Source organism: Labrus bergylta, chromosome 4, assembly GCF_963930695.1.
Source record: "Labrus bergylta chromosome 4, fLabBer1.1, whole genome shotgun sequence".
Taxonomy (NCBI): Eukaryota; Metazoa; Chordata; class Actinopteri; order Labriformes; family Labridae; genus Labrus; species Labrus bergylta.
The window spans coordinates 14,572,301-14,593,081 of NC_089198.1; the positions used below are offsets into that span (position 1 = coordinate 14,572,301).

General features: G+C 41.1%; 1 protein-coding gene across 2 annotated transcripts; it reads right to left on the minus strand.

Annotated features, from left to right (window-relative positions):
* Positions 1-438: 438 nt before the first annotated feature.
* On the minus strand, positions 439-19,972 carry wls (Wnt ligand secretion mediator). 2 transcript variants are annotated; one of them, XM_020649545.3, is made up of 12 exons: positions 19,700-19,972; positions 14,038-14,310; positions 9,525-9,649; positions 8,837-8,998; positions 8,498-8,634; positions 5,348-5,516; positions 5,100-5,197; positions 4,835-4,898; positions 3,832-3,975; positions 3,607-3,690; positions 3,304-3,457; positions 439-1,415 (listed from the first exon to the last, which is right to left on the minus strand). In XM_020649545.3, exons 1-12 carry the CDS (start codon positions 19,803-19,805, stop codon positions 1,306-1,308), a joined length of 1,626 nt encoding a protein of 541 aa, XP_020505201.1. In that variant the 5' UTR covers positions 19,806-19,972; the 3' UTR covers positions 439-1,305. The 2 variants fall into 2 exon arrangements, with proteins under 2 accessions (XP_020505201.1, XP_020505194.1); XM_020649538.3 differs by having other exon boundaries at positions 3,289-3,457; positions 19,700-19,971.
* Positions 19,973-20,781: the final 809 nt, after the last annotated feature.

Genomic DNA, 20,781 nt, shown 5'->3' on the forward strand with positions numbered 1-20,781 from the left:
TTCAGAACATACTGAATAAAAAAAACACAACGTCCTGTCTCACACTATCCTCTTCCTCTGGCTTTACTGATGAAAAGTGAAAGCAGGCTTGTAGTTCTGTACTGAGCCTCGCGGAGGCGCACTCTCCCTACAAGAACGCATGTTCATATTTAAACCTGCTGGTAGGCCTACCACACAAAAGTCAGAATAATTTGAAAAAGCTTTACAGCCAATGTGTTTTAAGAGTGTATTGTACAAATAAACAAGTCTGTTAGTAGTAAACTACATTTGGTGAAGTTTAGCAGAACTTCAGGTTAGAGAAATAAACGGAAACATTTCAGTGACATTTCCTTCCCGTGGTTTAATTTACTTTCGATAACTTAAATAAAATTACAAATAAGGAATTTTGAATTAAAATATAACTGTTGTTCACAATCACCATGACAATACACAATGATGTTAAGTAAAAGGTTGTTTTATTTAAATTATCATATAAAGCAAAAACAACAAACAAACTAAAAGCCATGTATAATAGGCTACAGTCAACTTCAAAACAAATTGATGCATATACTTTGTGAAGCTGAAAATGAGCACTTTATAAAAAATAGATATCTACATTGTAACATAATGAACATACAGTATGCATTTCCCAAAGTGGCTGCTTGGTCTGTACATTTCCCCCTGGTGTAAAGAAAAAAAAAAGACCCCTTGAAAGACAGCAGTACTCAACACGATCTACTTCTCTATGGAAGAATATGCATTTGTGACGAGCTCTTAATGCTTTCACTGTGTAGGTAGTGAAGCAGAATATCAAACAAAGTTGCTAAATGTATCGAAATATCTTGCTGGCTGTCTTTCTCCAGACTCTGGCCTTTACAAAAGTCTACTTTGATCTTCATGTGTTTTAAATCAGGAGTGTGACGGATGCTAATTCGGAACATATTCGAGTTTCTCTACACAATCTCATCTTTTTTTTTTTTTTTGGTGACAAAAGCGTTGTGCAACTTTTAAAAACACAACAAAGTTCCCCCAAAAAAATCAAAGAAATATAGGAAAAGTATTGTACAATGAAATGAAAAGGACCGAAAGGAGTGTCGATTACATTCAGTCTTGGGTAACATTGTGGCACATAAGTCACACAGCTGAATTGTTTTCGCGGGATAAAGATAACCGCTTTGGAACGGTAGGTGCATGCAAGGTGGAGTGTTGATGTTGAGTGCAAAGGCATGTAAAGAAAAGCCTGTTTGTTGACATATATATGAGGGAGGGGATGGTTGGAGCAGTAGGTAGCAGAGGAGCATCTTGTGAAGTCTTACAGTGTGGAATCTACTCCTGGGCCTCTTTTCCTGTCATCTTGTAGATCTCAGTGGGTCCATCAACATGGGTGATGGTTGTAGTCAGCTGGATGTCCTCTCCGCTGTTTGCTCCAACATCCCCTGCACACATGAACAATTCATTAACACCCTTACCAATAATCCAACCTGAATACGATACACTATACGTGAAATCTAGCTGGTTCTTGTTCTGCATATTCTTTATTTTCAGTGGATCGTAACCTGCAGCAGTACAAAGTCGTTTTCACTTAATTTCATTAACATAAATACTTTGAGCTTGTTAAAAACAGAAGTGAAATCAAATAAATCAACACAGACTGAAACTTGGAGAGAGGGACCCCCTCCCATATAGACAGATTGGTTGACACACTTTAGGGAAAGCTTCCAGCGATTCAAACACCTCTTTTCTCTCCCTGTGTCACTGACGTCAGGAGATGGATGGATGGTTTTCATTACTTCCCTGCTCTCATTCCCCACCCCAACACCCCCCCTCTCTCTTCATCGTGCCTTTCCTCTCTGTCTGGAAGGAAGCCTGGTGTCCATTAGAATCACCGTCTCAGGCCAAAGAGACCCTGCTTTCCCCTGGGAATCTGGGTCCCTCTGAATCACCACCCTCCTCCTCCTCCTCCTCCTCCTCCTCCTCCTCCTCCTCCAACACAAACTTTAGATGAATAGACAGCTTTACAGCAGACACTCCATCAGAGAAAAGTGAGAGCTACTGAAACACTAATGAAACTTTACCAAATGATGAATAAAGTGAGAAGGATTATTTAAGTTACTGTTTATTATAAAAATTGAATTAGTCAATAATTGTTGAAATTATTCAAATATTTTTCATGCTTGTTTATAATTTTTCACATGTCCAAAAAAACTTTCATGTAAGCCGGACGCAATCTAGACTGAATCTGACTTTGAGCAAACACACCCAATGTAACTAAAAAAAGTATATATAAAAACACAAGTAGAGTATTCTTTGTAAACATTCATTACATGTCATTCTTATCTATTATTATTTTATCTGGTGTATCTAATGCTTGTAGCTTTTATCTGGCACATGAAGCACAGCTCCAGTGTATTTAAGACAATGTTGATTTACTGTTTGGTCATAAAACTCAAGACATTTGTGGAAAAATCTTTGGCAAAGTTAAGAAATTTGGGCGAGTGTTAAAAAGTAATCATCATGTGACTAAAATGTCATGTAGGCCTATACATCAATTTTCAGACCTGATCCCGATTTAAATGTAATTATCTTGGTTCTATCCACCATCACATGTCCAGCTTCTGAGGTATTGGTAGTGTTCCTCCTTTCAGGACAGCAGTTTATTTTTCATTTTAAACAATTAACTACCCTTGTACACTGTTATGACCTCATCGCTTTAAAGTCCAAGTCAAAGGTAATGAACCTCATTACATTTTTTTTTCCCCATGGGACCTGGGCCTCACTGATTACTGACTAAAAAAAAAAAAGCCCCACGTCTCTAGAACCTTATTCACTGAATGTGGTGAAACTCACTCACATTTTATGTTTAAAAAAAATAATCATGGTTTTCCCTCTGAAGCCCTCCAGCTGCACATCCTGAACTCTGTAATGTAAGAAGTCATTTTGACGAATGCCGAACAGAGGGAATGGACAGCTGCTTCCACTCTGACTGCAGGAATGATGAAGATGGCAGGGAGCATGGTTGGGTCAGCCCCAGAGTGCCAGAAACCAAACCTCACAATAAAAGAGTCTCTGTACAGTTTCCATCCTCCACTTCAATCTATGTTAGAGTTACTATGTCTAACAATATTCAACAACCCCAGTCGTTTTTTTTAAAGAACATCCAACAGAAAAAACAAATAACTGGCTGGAATTGAACTTTAACAGCTACAACTGCTAAGAATTGGAATTTTCTGATCCTGCAACTTAGAGCATTAGCAACTGACCCTCCATCCATCCTTTTTCTCAACAAAACTAGTAGACTTGTATAGTTACCAGTGATGCACTGACCACTTGACTGGTCGTCTCCGTAACGTTTGTGAGACGGTGCGTAGAGGAACATGATGGCGAAAACGTACAGGTTCCACATGCCGTAGATGCCGGTGAAGAAAGCACTGTTCACCTGCACCGTGTGGTCGCCCCAGTGCCAGTGGCCCTCATTCACCTACAAAGAAAAGAAAAGTCATCACATATTTTTGGTATAACCGTATGGCAGACTCTACGTCATGCAAAATAGCTTTTATAGTCTCTGAGAAATACACAAAATGCATCTCTTCACTATGGAGGGCATTACTTAGACTTCATGTGACTCACCTGACTGATGATGAAGAAGATGACAGTCATTGCAGCACATGCAAGAGTGACCAGCATCAGGAACTTGAACCTGAAAATCAGACCCTGAAGGCCGATGAAAGGGATGTATTAGAACCCAAAAGAACAAACTTCTTACTGCAGAGAATTGCCTTTATGTCCCAATAGCTTTTAACTGGATTTAAAAGGATATATAGGAGCACAATAAGACTTTGGGTTTAAACAGACCTCATAGTGCAGGCGTCTTGCCTTGGACATGGCAGGCAGGGACGTCCTCTTGCCGCTGATGTTGCGGAAGACTTGAAACACCATGAAGCAGAGGAAGAGGAAGTAAAGGCAGGCACAGATTCCTGCAACTATGATGAAGGCCATCTGAGGTGATAGCAGTCAAGGAAATAACCCAGGATTGTTCTTAGTATTGTTCATGGCTCAGTATACAGCGGTGCTGTATACTGAGCATGTAAAGAAGATGTTGGAACTAAAAAAAAAAAAAAAAAATCCACAAACGGACTACAAATGGTATGTAGGGGTACGCCTCCAAGCCACTAGATGGTGACTTTAAACTCACTGGGTATTTAGACATGTTCCTGTAATGTGTCTACTAATGCAAACCTTTAGTCTTTACTGCTGTGGAAGGCACTGCCCAAACATGTCAGCAGTGGGACTTATTTAGTTCAGTGTCTATCTTTCTAACCAGGGTCATCAAATCTTTATGTATTCATCAGACCTCGAAGAGTCATGCACACTTTGAAGACTTTTACCTTTTGATGGGACACTGACACAAATATTACAAAGGACAGGGAAGAAAAAAAAGGAAAAAAAAGGTGTTTGTTTTGTTTGTTTGAGGTGGTGCGCTGATGAATCTCGAGACCCTGAGCAATGCCTTCACATATGGGTTTACTGAATTATTTCTCATCCTATTGGTCAGTTTCCAGCCATAACCATACTAAGACACTTCACAGACTGCATGAAGCATGACTCCTAGTAATGACACTCAAGCAACACTGTTTTGCTGTGGTTCACCGGTAAGGACACGTTAATTCCAACAAAAAGAGCAGAACATAAACATGTTTATTGGCTGCTAAACTGCATAACATGGTTTGTCTGTTTTAATCTCAAAATGTTTTTATTGCATCCAACTCGTCATGGAGCCGTTTGCAGCACTAATGGCAGACTCTCCATATATATAAATGTATGATATCCATGAGGGAAACACAGTTCAAAAGGATACAGCAAGCTCAGTTCCTACGTCAGACGCCCAGATGCTGTAGAAGGGGTTTGTCAGCTGAACCCCTCTGGAGACGAGAGATGAAAAAAAAAAACATTAATATTTTCTCTACCGAGTCTGTCATAAGATTATTGACAAAGAAACACATGTACACATCCTTCAAATATTACTGCACAACACATTACATTTTTTAATCTACTGATATCAACCAATTTTATAAATCAGGTCTCTATTATAAATTATTAAAAATGTTAAAACTTGGGCTCACCTTTCACACATGTCAAAGATAAAGAGGCAGAAGGAGCCAAACACGATGGGTCCCACCTGCTTCCAGTAGACTGAGAAACGGTTCCTCTCTGTCTGATCCTGAGAAAAGAATGAAGACCAGTCTTTGAGATGGGTAATGTCTCGCATGGTAAAAGCATGCTGTGTGATCGCTGATAGCAAGCAAACCAGCATGTTTGATAGAAAACAACAAACATGTCGATCAACAGCTGAGTGGGCCGGTTACAGTACCATGAGGTGCTCCCCACAGAAGATGATCCAGAAGGAGAGCAGCATGGAGTAGAAGATACCCTGCCTGATGTCTCCAAAAAGAAGCATCCAGGTCCAGTTGAAGCCAACAGAGAACCACTCCACTGGGATGTTGATGAAGGTCATGGAGATACCCAGAGCGAGGATAACCCTGAGGAAGAAGGAAGCCATCTTACAACTCAAATTTTTCACCATCACTACAAACATCTGAGGGAGGTGCTGGGCGATAAAATCAGCTTTGAATGTTGTCATCGTATGAGGGTCAGTAGAACCAAGAGGCATGAAGCTAACAGTGAGAGACAGGTCCACTTGTCTTCCTAAGTTAATGGAAATTGTTAGAACAAAACCTCACTAATTTGCAGGAAAGAGGCAGCTCATCTAGCTGCTTACCCAACATCCTGTGTTCTAAACATGTTTTTTCAATTTCCACTAAAAGTAATTACTTGGTCAGTGTGTTTTACAAATAGAAAAGATATCTGTGGATAATTCAGCCCAAAGACCTTATGCCTGCAGCTCTCCAAGACAAACTGTATCCACAACCAAGATTTTGCAAAACACTGATTTATTCAGTGTTTGGACGCCGCTCTAACTGTTAGCCCTGTCAAATTATAATACGGAATTAATATAAGTATTGATTAACACAAAATAAATTATATTGATTGTATTTTTGTCATATTTCTCAGCCCTAAAAGAAAAGTTGCATTTAAAGATATCTTGTGAAAAGAATAATCAAAAAACAACTGTTATTGTTGTTTGCAATGCAAACACATGAAATGTTGAAATATGATTACAGATCAAATATAAGGATTGAACAAAGAGGTGTAACACCTAAATCTGTAGTACATCTTTTACACAGACACAATCAATAAGCAAGGCCTCTTCTGCGTCTGCTGAATCAGGCTTATAGATTGTAGGACATTATTTATTATCCATTCAGCTACGAGCACAACCTGCCCCATCCAATTCTAAATGATTTATTAACTCATCATTTCATCCAACCTCACCCAAACTTGAAATCAAGACATTTAAAGAGGGAAAAGGGCTTAATGCATTAAGAACTCTCAGCTTAAAGGGAGACCGGATAGAGCTGCTCTACCAAGTGTTTGCAGCAGGTCCCTGCATGCCGTCAGTAGATCAAAGGCGGATTGTAAATAGACAGTTAAGAGGGCAAAACAGACAAAGAGTGCGTCTGAGAAAAAGCCAGACGGGAAAAAGGCAGCAGACAAGGCAACCTGAAAACATGTGGGTGCCAAAGTATTTTGAAAAGTCTGTGGATAACAAAAGTAACTTAACACAGCTTCGAGGCAAATTCACTCGAGACAGCTCATCTGCGTTGTTCTTTGGAGCGAATGGAGTGAAAACACATTTGACTGGTATGTAGGGAATGTGTCCTGAGTACCATCAACACACACACACAGGAGAGCTGAGAGTGGTATCAGCCCGTGTGAATGTGTGGAAACAGGAAGAGCTCAGTATGAAAAGTAAAGTTAGAGGTCTGAAACAGAGCTTTACACAATACATATTGACATGTGATAGCAGGAGACACAGTAATAACTAGGTGTAACTAATATGAATATTTTCTGCATCATATCGGGGTGAGCCTGTTCCCGTGCCAGTTCTATTATGCATGCTAACAGACTGACACATTTAATACAGCAGAGCCATCATTAACATCCACAGATGATGGATGTAGTATCTCAGGGATTCACATTTTTATGAAATACATCTGCACCCGTTTTCACATTGAAAGTTTCCACTCACATCCGTTCTCTAAGTTTAGAGACAGTCTGAGTCTCCCCATCCTGACACCTCTGTGGACCAGCATGACAGGAGACTCTGGTAAAGCTTTTACAGCATGAATAAATCATCTTCTGTCCACAAATAGGGAATTAGCCACACTTCCTGAAACCCTGCTGGTCATATGGGAATAAGAGCCTTCAGCTGGAAAATACAGAAGGAAGGAGAGACTCTGTGTGTGTGTGTGTGTGTGTGTCTAAGTGAGCTGGTGTGTATGGCCTGAATGTGTGTCTGCAGCATGTGTCACTTGAGTGCTAGCTTGCAGATTTTGTAACGTGTTTCACGCTTGGCCTGGCACTTCCTGTGGCGCAGAATGCTGCCTCTTACTGATCTGTCTTCCCAGCACGGCAGGGGGTTAGACAAACAGTGGGCTCTAAGCATGGCTTCAGCTTTGCAAAGCATGGCATTCAAACTATCTGCTTCAGGCAGAACGACACATATTTGCTCCTCTACCCTTCATGGGGTTTAGTTAAGAAAACATCACTAATGTCTGATGTTTTGAATATATTTTAAGAGGAAATCCAGCCAGAGGAAGGTCTTCTTTTGTGTTGAAATCAGAAACTACGATGCCGTTATCACCTTTTTCTTTTTTTACAGATTTTTCTGACAGTTTGAAAAGTGTGGGCTGATCTTGTTCCTATAACAAATTCCTCCTCAGAAGTTTGATGAACATCTCCATCTGCTGAAACTGACCTACTCCGCACAGAGCAAGTTAATTTAATCCATAATATACTTTGCCCAGTAGACACATTAGCCATATTCAGACTGCCATTTCAAGCCGCAATATTCTGGCCCCTGCGACTTTTCGCCTCCAATCTGAATGTCGCGGAGAGGTTATGGGGGGACGAATTGATCCCCCCTCTGTACTGTCTTCAGAGGTAGTTACAGAGACGAGCCCGATTTCAGCAAAGCCAGCGGGGGAGTGCAGCGCTCTGTGTGCCTGCATGTCAGACTGCGTGTTTATGTGCCGTGCTTCCACAACACCAAAATGCAAGATGAATTCACAGACTGTGACACCAATATTACGCCCTCACAGAATCAATATCAATATACAAAGACGGCAGACCTTGGTTAAGGCACTTTAACGGAAAAAGAAGCAGTCTGAAAAGGCATATTGAAACCATAACTGTAGGTCCCATCATTCCTTCATACATTTAAATATAGCTAACTGCAGGTCTTCTTCATCTTGGGATGATTGTTTCAGCAGGAAGAAGAATGTTTCTAACCAGATCTTCTGGTGTCAAGGGGAACTCAAATGAGCCCTAAAATCATCGGTTAAAGTGTCAGACCATCTTTAGATCAGATTGGCTACAGATGATGAGAGATCTTTCTTACTTCTCCAGCAGCACGGGAGGTCTGCTCATCAGGGTGATCCGTCTCCAGTACCAGATCATGATGATGAGGATGCTAGGTGTGAGGAAGGTCTTCATGGCAAACCACACTTTGGTGAAGCCGCCGTTCTGGTGGATGCTCTTGGAGGAGGAAAAAAAATCCCATCAGTTTCAAATATGAGTGACCAACAAAAGACAATAGACACAGCGCTAAGACTAACACAATAAGACTCAAAAAACTAAATCTTTCACTGCCACAGTGAAGAAAGAACCGTTGACAGTGTGGGCTAACCAGAGTGCCAACAAACTTTGATGTACAGTCTTCAATTGAATGCACACTTACTACAAGACGAATGTCTTTGAGTTCTCCGATCCCAACGTTGACCTTCTTACGTTCGTTGACAGGCAGGCGGATGTTTAAGAGATAGTACTTATGGGCCACACTGCCGACCTCCATGAATGGCAGCACATCACACTCATAGTAACGCCCCTCGTTCTCAAATGTCTGTAAAAAAGACATCATCTGGTTTAGAACACATTTATCTTAAAGGTAACTGAAACGTTTCATTCCTTTAATAGCACAGTGGTTAGAGCCTCCACCCCATGTAAAGCAGCTATCGTCCTTGTCACAGAGGGTTCAAATCCCACCTCGCCCCTTTGCTACATGTCATCCACCCCACCACCTGCTCCCAACATTTCCTGTCTCTCTTGAAGTAGAGGCGAAAATGCCCCAAAAGATAACAAGAAGTTCTAACATCAGGCTCCATAATATAACAGTCTGGGACAGGCTGCACCACAAGGTGTCTAAGAGTTGAGATACAGACCTCAGATGGAGAAATTAGTCCTAATGCCTTCAGAAACACTTATACAATCAGCAAAGTATCATTAGGAGTATTCAAAATTCATGCTGTTTACGATACAGGACATCAAAGACAAAAAACAGGTTATATAATGGTTTCTGTGTTCTGTGGAAAAAGTTCTTTAAATATTGCAAAGACGCGTTACGGTGCGTCACAGTGTTGTTCCCACACCTTGGTAGTTGTGAAGTTGCAGGTGAGTTTCCTCTGTTCAAACGAGTGAGCCATCTCAGTCCACTCACTGAGTGTGTCGTCTCTGTAGGCCAGGCCCACATCAATGGTGGCCAATGCTCCGTCCTCTGGAAAGAGAAAGCAACAATTATTTTTTTTACAATAATCTAAATTATCTCCAAGCAGGTGGCCCAGGTTCAAATCCGACCTGTGGCTCCTTTCCCGCATGTCATTCCCCACTCTCTCTCCCTGATTTCTGACTCTATCCACTGTCCTCTCTCTTCAATAAAGGCAAACAAATCCCAAAAAAGTGTGAATGTGAGTCACTAAACATCTTCAAAATACAATTGGTGCAAAGTTATGATAGAGACTTCTAGACAAAACTATAATGTGCAAAGAATAACAGTGTTTACAGACCACTGGATAAATTACTTTTAAAGTATAAAAGTCACTGAAATAGACAATAATGTTGGTTTGATTTAAGTTCCAGTTTTACCTCCACACTGCACATCTCCTCTGACTGTTATTACACCAGTGATGGGACAAAATGAAGACCTGATGACAGATGAGGCCTTTTAACTGTAAGACCAGCAAAATGACTGTGCTGCTAGCACTGACATGGAGCATTCTCCAAAACAATCTGAAAACACACAGATCACTTTCAGGTATCATACCCATGTTTTGCGTTGTAACGTCTCCAGGGGGGATTGGAACATTAAATATAAGTATATTTTCTTCATTACAAAAACACCCAGCTGTGAGTCTGGTTTAAGTAAAAGAGGTGATCGCTGAATCACTATCATCGGGGCTTTCCACAAGCAGTGGTCCAAACAGCCCAACTACTCACTTAATCATAGCTTATTTTTCTAATGTTGATTGTGATAAAGACGGTTGACTCACAAGATGCCTGATTTTCCTTTGCAATACTTCCCTTCATGTTAAGAATTAGGTAAGCAAACTCACCAAAATATAAAAGGTTTATAATTATGTATAATGTTAGATTAGTGGCATTGAAATATACAAGAAGCCACCAAATTTGGGTAGGAGCTATGACCCCGGACCCTGCTAGCTGTGTACTTGTTCTCACTGGCTGACTCCTCCATGCCCTGTGTCATTTGAATTCAAATGAATGTCCATGTAAATATCTATGACGGTTAAGTGGGTTGTTCTATTTGTGCAGTGTTGTTTTTATGTTTCTTTAAAAAATAAAGTATAAAAAAAAAAAACACTCAGCTGTCAGTGGTCTTATAGTCGTTCAAGACTTGTTTTTAACTAGGTTCTGTTTGATACAGTTTGAAACAACATGATTATCAGAGGCAAAATCATTTGCGTGTCAACATGTGGTCCTGCCACCTAGAATGAGTCTAAAACTAAGCATGTAATCATATTCAGAGATTCAGTTTGCTCCCTATGGTGGCCATAATCTATGTTATTTCCATGTAGTCCAAAAAGACCTTCAGCTGGCCTCCAACAGCCCAGTGATTCCAACAAACTATTAAAACTGCATCTTTAGATCACATTACAAAGCCAAGTGTTCTCTGCTCCAGCCCTCCAGAGTGCCTCTTGTGCCGTTATGAAACAAGCTGGAATGAAGAGAAAGAAACCCAGTGGCCTGTGCTGCGAGAAAGGGAAAAAAAAAAAGCAGAGGAGGGGGAGAGTGAACCAGATGAGAACTGGCAGCCGACTGTCTCCGCAATGCCCTCCTCTCCGCCATTGGTCGAGACAGATGCCCTCGAATGTCAGCTCACTTCATGCAAACATTCCTCTCTAGTCCAGTGGCAATCGCCACGGAGACTAAGCCTCCTTAACAGCTGTGTTATTGCTGGACCAAGGCCAAGGGGTGTCTGGTGCTGTGGTGGAAAGGGGCAGGTGGGTGGAGTGTAATAAGGGCGAGCTCTTCTCTGGGATATACTGTAGAATGTTACAGAAAAGGTAATACAGGAAGAGCTAACCATGAGCTCATTCATCAGACAGTTGTGAAACAGAATCTATAACTTGCGACACAGAGAGTGTCAGGATAAAGACAAGTGACTCAGTAGGGGCCATTTGTTAAATTATGGACAAATAGAGTATTTCTCAAAACTATTAAGGTTTTGCATTTTGCAAAATCATAAAGGTTTGAAAATTTAAAATTTAGGATTTTACTTTGCATTGAAAAATGGGAAGGGGTTAAATGAAGTAGCAGAATAGGTTTAGCAAGTTAGATGCTATCGCTCATTGGTATTCTGCTTTAGTAGTTTTCCATTTACTTATTTTCTTATTGTAAAACAGCCCCAAGGCTTTCCTTGAAACCAAGCTAGCTGGTGCATTTGAGGTGGAGCTTTTACTAGTACAACTTGTCTCAGGAGAATAAAGGGAAAGAAAAAATATACTTTTCAGGGAGTGAAAAACCAAATGTTTCAAGGTTGGACTTCAGCAGCAATAGCTGGGTGCCTCCAAAAAAAAAAAAAAAAAAAAAAAAAAAAAAAGCATCTCTGGAAGTCAGCTCCCACATTAACTCATTTTTACAGCACCTTGTGTAGCTGAGAAAGATCAAAATGAGTCTGTAGCATCTGGCAGAGATCTACCAGACTGAGGCCGGGCTGATTCACTGACTCCCCTGTCTGACAGCCAAGCAGTCAACAACACACACAGCTTCTGAACACATCATGCCGAGTACCAAGAATGTGAGCAAGCAAACCAAGCTGATGACTCGGCCGTCTTCGTGACATGACTGTTTAGACAAGCCAGACCAGAAAGGCTGGGTCATTTAAGATTAAACTGCAAACCTTTGGATCTCTAAACTATGACAATAATCATTATTTTTCCTGTTTTATCAGAATATTGTCAGAAAGGTGGATCTGTATGAGGCCTTCTTCTGCAATGATGAGACTTTACATTCAACATTAATATGCATAGCTTTACATTTTAAACCGTGAAGCCGAAGATGTGTCAAAACGCCTTTTCCAGGCTTTCCTGGTATTCGAGTCACTTATTAGACTTTCCCATCATCCTCTCTAATCCCTTCTTTGAGGATCTCAAGCACCCTGCCAGGATATCAAACCCTGTCTTCTTCCACATTCCAGTTACTCCTCCCTTTCCTCTCAGTCAGTAGCTGATATGATGTATGTCTGTTCACCCTGGTGGAGAGGGTGGAGGAGCATTATGGGGTTAGAGTAAAAAGTTACTGAAGGATTTCCATCATAATCAGAGAACCCAGATAACTGATGGAGCCTGGGGACAAAAACCAAGACTCTTTAGCTCATCGGGTTCTAAAGGCAAGTAGAAATGTAATCCAAGACTTCTAGTTCAAATGTCTATTTTTTTTTCCCTCCACAAAGCTTTATGTGTCACTAAACATTAAGACTGTAAGAGGTTTAAAGTGCTCCATAAATACATTTCAGTTATTGCAAACCAATTTTCTTCCCTCGCACAAACACAGCGGAAAGTTACAACACCAAATGTAAAGCTATACTGAAGGTCCAACACATCATTTAAATACAGAGACGTATAAAATGTTACATTCTTTCTATCCTTGTAGGATTTCTTCATGATTTCGGACGTCTTGCTTCAACATTATAATGTTCGTTACAATGTAGAAATTAAAAATGAGAATGCACTATGCATCAAACACCCTGCATATTTCAAAGTGATAAAGAAAATGTTAAAAATGTCCATAATTAATTATAATTACCGGTAAATGTTAAAAATGGGTTGAAGTCCACTAAACTGGGATGACCTCACATCCAAAGAATGTAAATTATATGGTTGCATTTCATTGCTCAGAGGCATCAACAAAGAATGGGTCTAAATTACCTCTCCCTTCTCCTTATACCTGCCATGAGGGTGTCGAGATAAACCCGTCTACGCAACCCCCCCACCCCCCCACCCCCCCCAGGGTTTCTTTTAGAGAGCAAACAGCAGGACATCCATCATTGTTTGCTGCCTTTCATTGGAACAGAAATCCAATCTACTGAAAAAGACACATCTCTGGGTTTCACACGTGTTCTCCCTCATAGACTGAAATTAAAAACAGAAGACTACATCCCTCAATGACTTCTTGCAACAAAGGCCATTTAAGAAACGTAACATGAAGTTAAAATGGTAGATTTAAATGTCCCTTTCGATTAAAAGGCATGCGTGAGTGGTTGGAAGTTACAATGGATGTGAATATTTCAGTGGCTACCTTGGTAACAATCAGCCTCTGCAAATGTTTGTCTTCAGATCGTGAAGAAGTAAAAAGTGTGACACATTATTGACACAACTGGAAAAATACAAATCTCAGACACTGAAAATATGTGGCACAAATTGCGCTTACTTTTAATGAACCAAACTTTAAAAGCGGTTAACAAAATAACTTACTTATTCACTTTCAACTTAATATTTTTTGATTCTCTTCCGGTTCCCCTTGATGCCAAGTACAATGAAAGAAAGCCTTTGACGAGCATGTTTACATAAAGAGAAGACTTCCTTCCTTCTCCTACATCATGAAACACGAGCCGTGTCCCCACCCCCGAGAAAAAGTTTAGGTTCTCACCTATTTGATTGTACATCTTAAATGCGATGTCAAACTGCAGGATGACGAGCATAAACTGGAACCAGGGGCTCATCTCGTTGTTATTCATGGGAATGTGGACTGCAAACACGATGTTGTTGGCCTCGATCTTCTTGGCCATGGCCTCGTCAAAGGTACGGATCTTGTCACATTGGTTAGGACCCCAGGGCATAAACCATTTTGTCCCCTGTCGATGCTTGATTGTGTCCACACACTTGGTGGCCAAGTAGTGGACCGCTGTGGTGGGGCTGGGAGCTGGTGAGACAAACACAGAGTGGGAGAAATGTTAGACCAGGTGTCCATTTGAAATACTGCAAGTAAGTGTTTAGAAAGGTCCTGCTTAGCTTAATGTCCACTCAAATTAATACATTGCAAGTCATCAAGTTGGTTTTGAGCCAAATCCAGTCCAAACACCTTGACAATTACTTCAACACTGTTTAGAAATGTATGGCTTCTCTCTCTCTCTTTCTTTCTTTGAAGTGCTGTGGGGGGAAATTTCCCGAAAGCTCTCAGGTACCAATTACACTGTTTACACTTTGACATTCATGAGCCTGACAAGACTGGCGTTACTCACAGGACTCGAGTAAGTGATCCATCATTATCATGCAGACAAAAAAAAACCTGTGGTCTCCTGTTGTAAAAACCGGAGGACTTTTGTCAAAAGACATCAGAAAGGTCTAATAGTCATGGTGTTCCTCAAGGCCTGAAGCTAAACCCACAGGTATAGTCTAACATCCTGTAGGAGACATCACATTGGACATTCTGGGTGAGCCTGTTTGATTGGCTATGAGCTGGGATTGTCCCAATATTTTGTCATCATCAGGTACAAAAAAAAAAAAAACACATGAAGTCCAGCCCTTTTACAAGTTAAGCCACCTATAGGGTAAACAAAACCTGAGCTGCCTTCCATGAGAATTCAAGCTACTTTACTTTCTTTGAAGTTTTTTGGTCAAAGGAACACAACACAACACAACTGAACAAACAAAGACAAAAATCTGTGCAAGTCATAGGTGATATTTTCCGTAACATTATGAACAAGTACTTTTCTGATAGCAACATCGAAATCTGCAATTACAGTTCAGCACAAACTTTCATTTGAGAGTCCTGTAGACGAGACACTTACTGAATACAATGAAATTACAGTTTATAAGTGCAAGTTTATCACAACCAGACTCATCTTTGTGAAAAATCTTTACACATGTGCCTTGTCGATCAAAAAAATAATCATCATTAACTAAGAAAACAATAATTCTGTTATTTTTAGAAGCATAAATGCCCGTTTGACAGGTGGGTTGAGCTTATCAAAGGGAAAGATAGCTGATTAGCACTCTTTGGGTGTTGGCATGCTGGTTGGACCAAAAAGCATTTCAAGACATCACACTGGGATTTGGAAATAAATGGATCCTCTCTCTCTCTCTCTCTCTCTTATGTACATTTTAATGGCTTAACAGTTTAATAGACAAAGAAAATCCCCAGATTATTTGATTTTAAAACTATGGTTGGTTGAAATTCTGTAACAGAGGTGTTGATAAATTGAATTTGGCTGTAAGTTAGTAAGAGCGGAAACGGCCAATCAAAGGGACATGAAAGTATGGGAGCACTTGGATGCTTCCCAGAAACATCACATCACCTAAGCAAAGATGTAAGTAAATAAGCACCCCCCCCCCCCCTCCCCTGTTTGTATCAGAGCCAGGACAATAGCTGCTACTGCAGGCAATGACGACAGACTTTATAAGTCCGAGTCTGACCTTTTAAAAAAAAACATAAAAAAGAGCCAACCAATATCCCACCCTCCATTTTATCGCGTCCCCTTACATCACGAAAAGCATCTGCATGGAACAAAATGTAGTTTGTTCTGCAGACATTAGAGTGCCAAGAGTGTCACCAGAACAATAACCTTTGTCATACCGGCAAACAACTTTTAAATACCTAAATAAGAACAATGACTTGAAAATGAGTGTGCAGGTGTTTCCAATTAGTTTGAGCAAATTACAAGAAAAGAACAGCAGAAATATCTGAGTCCTGAATGGGCCATGTTGTTTGTAACCTGTCTAAGACTCCATGAGATGTAATTACTGTTGAGTATGCCTGTGGGGAATACTGACTCATAGGGTAAAGATGAAAGCCCAGTGTTTTTTTGAATTCAGTCCATGAAAAGATGTGGGACATATCTGAGTAGACTTGGAGCTGTAATCACTGTCAAAAAGGTGTTTCCTGCAAGCACAGACCTGTGAGGAGCAATACCTTTAAGGCCCTGACACATCAAGCAGACGGCAAAGAACTAGTGGCTACGAAAGCCTCATGTCTTGGCCAAAAAGTTGCACTAGAACACATGGAAAGACTACAGCCGATCAAATCAAATCAAATCTTTTCACTCCTAACAGATCTCTTGTGGACACTGTACACACCCATTGGTGAACAGACACTCCACACAGTCATATACTCAAAAAACTATCAACTGTTTGTTACCTTCAACATTCAAGTTTGTTAAAAACAGCGTAATGATTATCTAGAAAGTGAAATGCAGAATTGGGACACTAGATTCAGTTGCAAATTAGACCATCTAAAAAGAATGCCAGGGGTAGAGATGGTTCCTGAACCATCAAAGGGAACACATCTGGAAGGGTGTACTTAGCCAGGGATGTCTCAGCGATTGTGTCATGACCGTGAAAGGACACAAAAGTGCGGCTTAACTTTTAAATCGAACAGGATGCATGCAGTAAGTTGGGCTGCACAATATAGCCATTTCATTGTCTAGTTAATGCACATTTAACACATGTTTTTTTCCACTGCTTCCTCAACAACTCAGATACCTGGACAATGGAGAGTAGCTCTGCATCTCAGTTATCATAAATGCCTTGTCTTCCCTCCTCGGTCGAACCGGAAGTAGATCTGGTTCTGTCATAACCCGAATTGTTACGGATAGTTCCAAAACTAAGGACTAGGACGCAATGAAAGGAAAGGGCGCAAGAGTGGAAAGAACTGAGACGTAGCCATGGAATTGGCTGATACACAGTCTGACTCCAGAAGGATTACAAAGACGATACAGTATTGGTGGCAAACCACTGGTAGCCATCAGACTGTCACACTAATAATGCAAAATGTTATCCCACCCAAATTGCTTTTTTTTTTTTTGCAAACCTTTTTGGAGGTTAATTGGCTTCACATCAGGTTTCATTAAATCTGGCCAAATATTCAAGGCAGCATGGTCTCAGTCTGAACGATTGTACAAAGATTTGTAGGGGTCTTTATGAGTGGAGTGGGTCTTCGGCCAGCACTAGTGGGGCCTCTCTATCTTCACTTCCAGTACTGCCAGGAGATAATGGTCTTGTTGGAATAGGGGGAAAGCTGAACGTAAGCTGAGAAAACTGTTACAGCAGCATTATTCATGTTCAGACAGGTAGTTGTATCAACTGAATGGTTTTTAAAACAGGAATTGTGGCCCAATTGCTGCTCAGGTGGATTTGTCTTGCAGATGATGTAGGTCTGATCGAGAGTTTTTCAATAAGTAAGACAAACAACTCAAACCTCCAGAATAAGAGCAAGTAAAGCCGTTTTCACAAAAGCTACAGATATTGACCTGGCTGTTCACATATGCACCACCTCACAGCGGTGAGGCGGGGTTGGGGGGTCTCCTGAGGATGAGGCAACAGAGTCCTCCACAGGATGCTATAATGAGAATATTTGCCTTTATATCAATGCTACATGTAGTTCAACGGAATCACACTATCCCCAAAAGAGCGGATAAGAACATACTAACAAACAGAAAACATAACGCATCGTAGCGGTGGCATGCATACACTCAGCACTGTGCAGCAGTCGCAGTATGCAACTGTCTCTCCCCTCTCTCATTGGCTCGAGGTGAATTCTCCTGCTGCATTCTCACATCAGCTCAATCAGACTTGCTGCGGGTAAAAAAAAACTAGGGGTCTGGCCAGAGAAACTCAGGGTGAAGTCAGAACATAAATGTGTCTGTTTGCATTCACACACAGCTCCTCCTGGAAATATCAGCAGTTTTCTGCAGGTGTGAAAAGCCCTACATGTAAAAGTCAGAACACAATCTGCATTGTCTGACCCTATTACTTATCAGAACATCTTAACAAATCCTGTCAATTGCAAAAGAGTGCTATAGGTTGGACACTTCACACAACGTTTATCTTACAGACGCTCCACACACAGTCATAAAACTCATCCATGGCTATCTTCAAGGAATGTTCAACCGTTTACAGCTCTGTAGAAATAATAAACAAAAGCGCACCTACGCTAAGAGAAACAAAGACAACTCACAGGACTGAATTAAACCTAGTTATCCCGAAACCTCTTGCAGTTCAATTACACAGTGACCCTGTGGGTTTGTCAGCACCCGGGCTCCACCAGTCTCCGTCACAGTGTGTCCGGAATAATGGCCACCCCCCTCAGCCTGCTGACCCCATGCCGTGTCCCTGGGTTTGTGGGGAAACAAGGGGAGAAAAACCCCTTTCTACTCAATTACCCCTGCCGCCCTCGGCCACCAAGCAAACACAAAGGAATCGGGCTTCATTAAAACCATCTCAGCCAGGGACTCATCAAACCAGCTAATTTATCACAACCAGCCACGTTTGAGTGAGATGCACTGTAGGGACACAGGACACACACACACACACACACACACACACACACACACACACACACTGGTGGACGGTTTCCAGATCCAGCCCTAAGGAAAAATAGGCATCTCTCACATGGACTTACATTACACACTTACACATTTTATGTCAACCATGTGTGTGTGTGTGTGGGTGTGTGTGTGTGTGTGTGGGTGGATTTGAAGAAACTTGACAGCAACTCCAATATAGTCCCTTAAGGCAATATGCAACTTCGACAGTCGAATGCATTTGTGTGTGTGTGTGTGTGTGTGTGTGTGTGTGTGTGTGTGTGTGTGTGTGTGTGTGAATGCAAATGAAACAAGGGAAAGAGGGTAGAGGGGGAAACATGAATGCAGTACCCGCCAGGCGATAGGGATTTGGGGAGAAGGACAGGAAGAGGAAGGAGTGAAAGAAAGGTAGAGATGCTGCCTAGGGCCCCACACATCAGACAGACATTATAGACTATACGGGAGGTGGGGGTGAGGAGGAGGAGGAGGAGGAGGAGGAGGAGGGGGAGGTAAAGAGAGAGAAAAAAGGGTGGTGGAAGAACATTCGAGTTTACTACTTATTAGTGTAAAACCAAAAACGGCCATTTAAGAGTAGCCTAGCCTATATAAGAGAAAAAAAGGGAAATAAAAAAAACAGAGTATGATGTCCTCTGTTATTTTTAGACGAGGAAAATGAAGCCATCGGTCGTGGCATGCAGGCAGCAAACACCTTGGTACAAAGCAGTGATTTAGCAGAGGTGTCAAAGTGACTCTTTTCAAAGCGCCGCATTGTTGGTGAACGACTCGGTCAAACACACGTAATAAAATACACCTTAGATTAAGCGTTGACCGTCCTGCTTAGCTTTCTTTCCAACACTTGATATATTTCAACATGCAGCCATTTAAACGAAGACACCTACAACAAACTTTGAGCGTTTAAGGCTCCTCGTTATTGTCTGCATTTCAACAAAGACAAACGTGAGCCGTCAAGATGATAAAAGTTAAAAAAAATATATATATATAAAAACTTACCAATTAATCCGCCGACCATGAAGGCAAACGCCTGGAACAAAAGCAGAGTAACTCCCACTATCACCAACTTTTTGGTGCTCATATTTTCAATAATAGCCCCCGCCATTGCGAAGGAAAGGTCGGCGCAAGGAAATATCAAAACGAGCGAGAAACAAACAATAATGTGGAAAAGAGACGAAAACGACGCATCAACGACAAGAAGGAAGGGAAGCTGGGCCCCCTCCACCGCTCTGCTCCAGCCTTTTCAACTTCGAAGGAGGAAAGAAAGAAAAAAAAAAAAAAAGCAGGAGTCACATGACCGAATAGCACTCAGCTTTATCCCCCGAACAGCCAACACCAGACCGGGGAAAGGTCTGTGGAGCGCCACCGCATTGCAATAGAGGCTGCTAATGCAGGTTACCGAGCCACTCACTGCTTGTCATAGCGCCCCTGTTGTGCGGGGAAAGCTGCAGCCTCCAAGGGCTATTTAAAGGACGATTTTAGAGGTCCTGCTTCATGTTTAGTGTCCGATAACCGTCAAACACATTGTTCTTCAAATTCTAATTTAGTTTGAGTACAACAGGAGATATGAAACTTGTTTTTTGTCATCTGCAACAACAACAACAACACACAAATAACACATAGCCTATAATAAAATAAAATGCTCTATGAAGTGATAAACGTGGCCTACTAATATACTCTCTCGGAGAAAGTGTTTACCCTGCTATAGGCTACCAGAAGGTAAAGTAGCCCACACATTTATGGAACTGGATATTTCAGAATATTGCTTAAAATTAGCCAACTATAGGCCTACATTGTAATTGATGCATCAATGTTTGTATCACTTTAATTATCAAGCTGGTTAAGGTGGAGTTTCATTTTCCAAATATAATTAGTATTATTTATTTATTGGTTACATTTTGAATTAATTATCCTAATTAACCATTGAATTGTACTAAAGAAGTTGGCCTTTAGAGTTGCAGATCATGGAGATAGGCCTACTATGGTGATGAACAAGTAGCCTATAGATAAAAATAATTTCTTGATTAGGCCAAAATGAAGCTACCTTTTACTTTTCAACACAGTCAGAACTGGTATTGGGA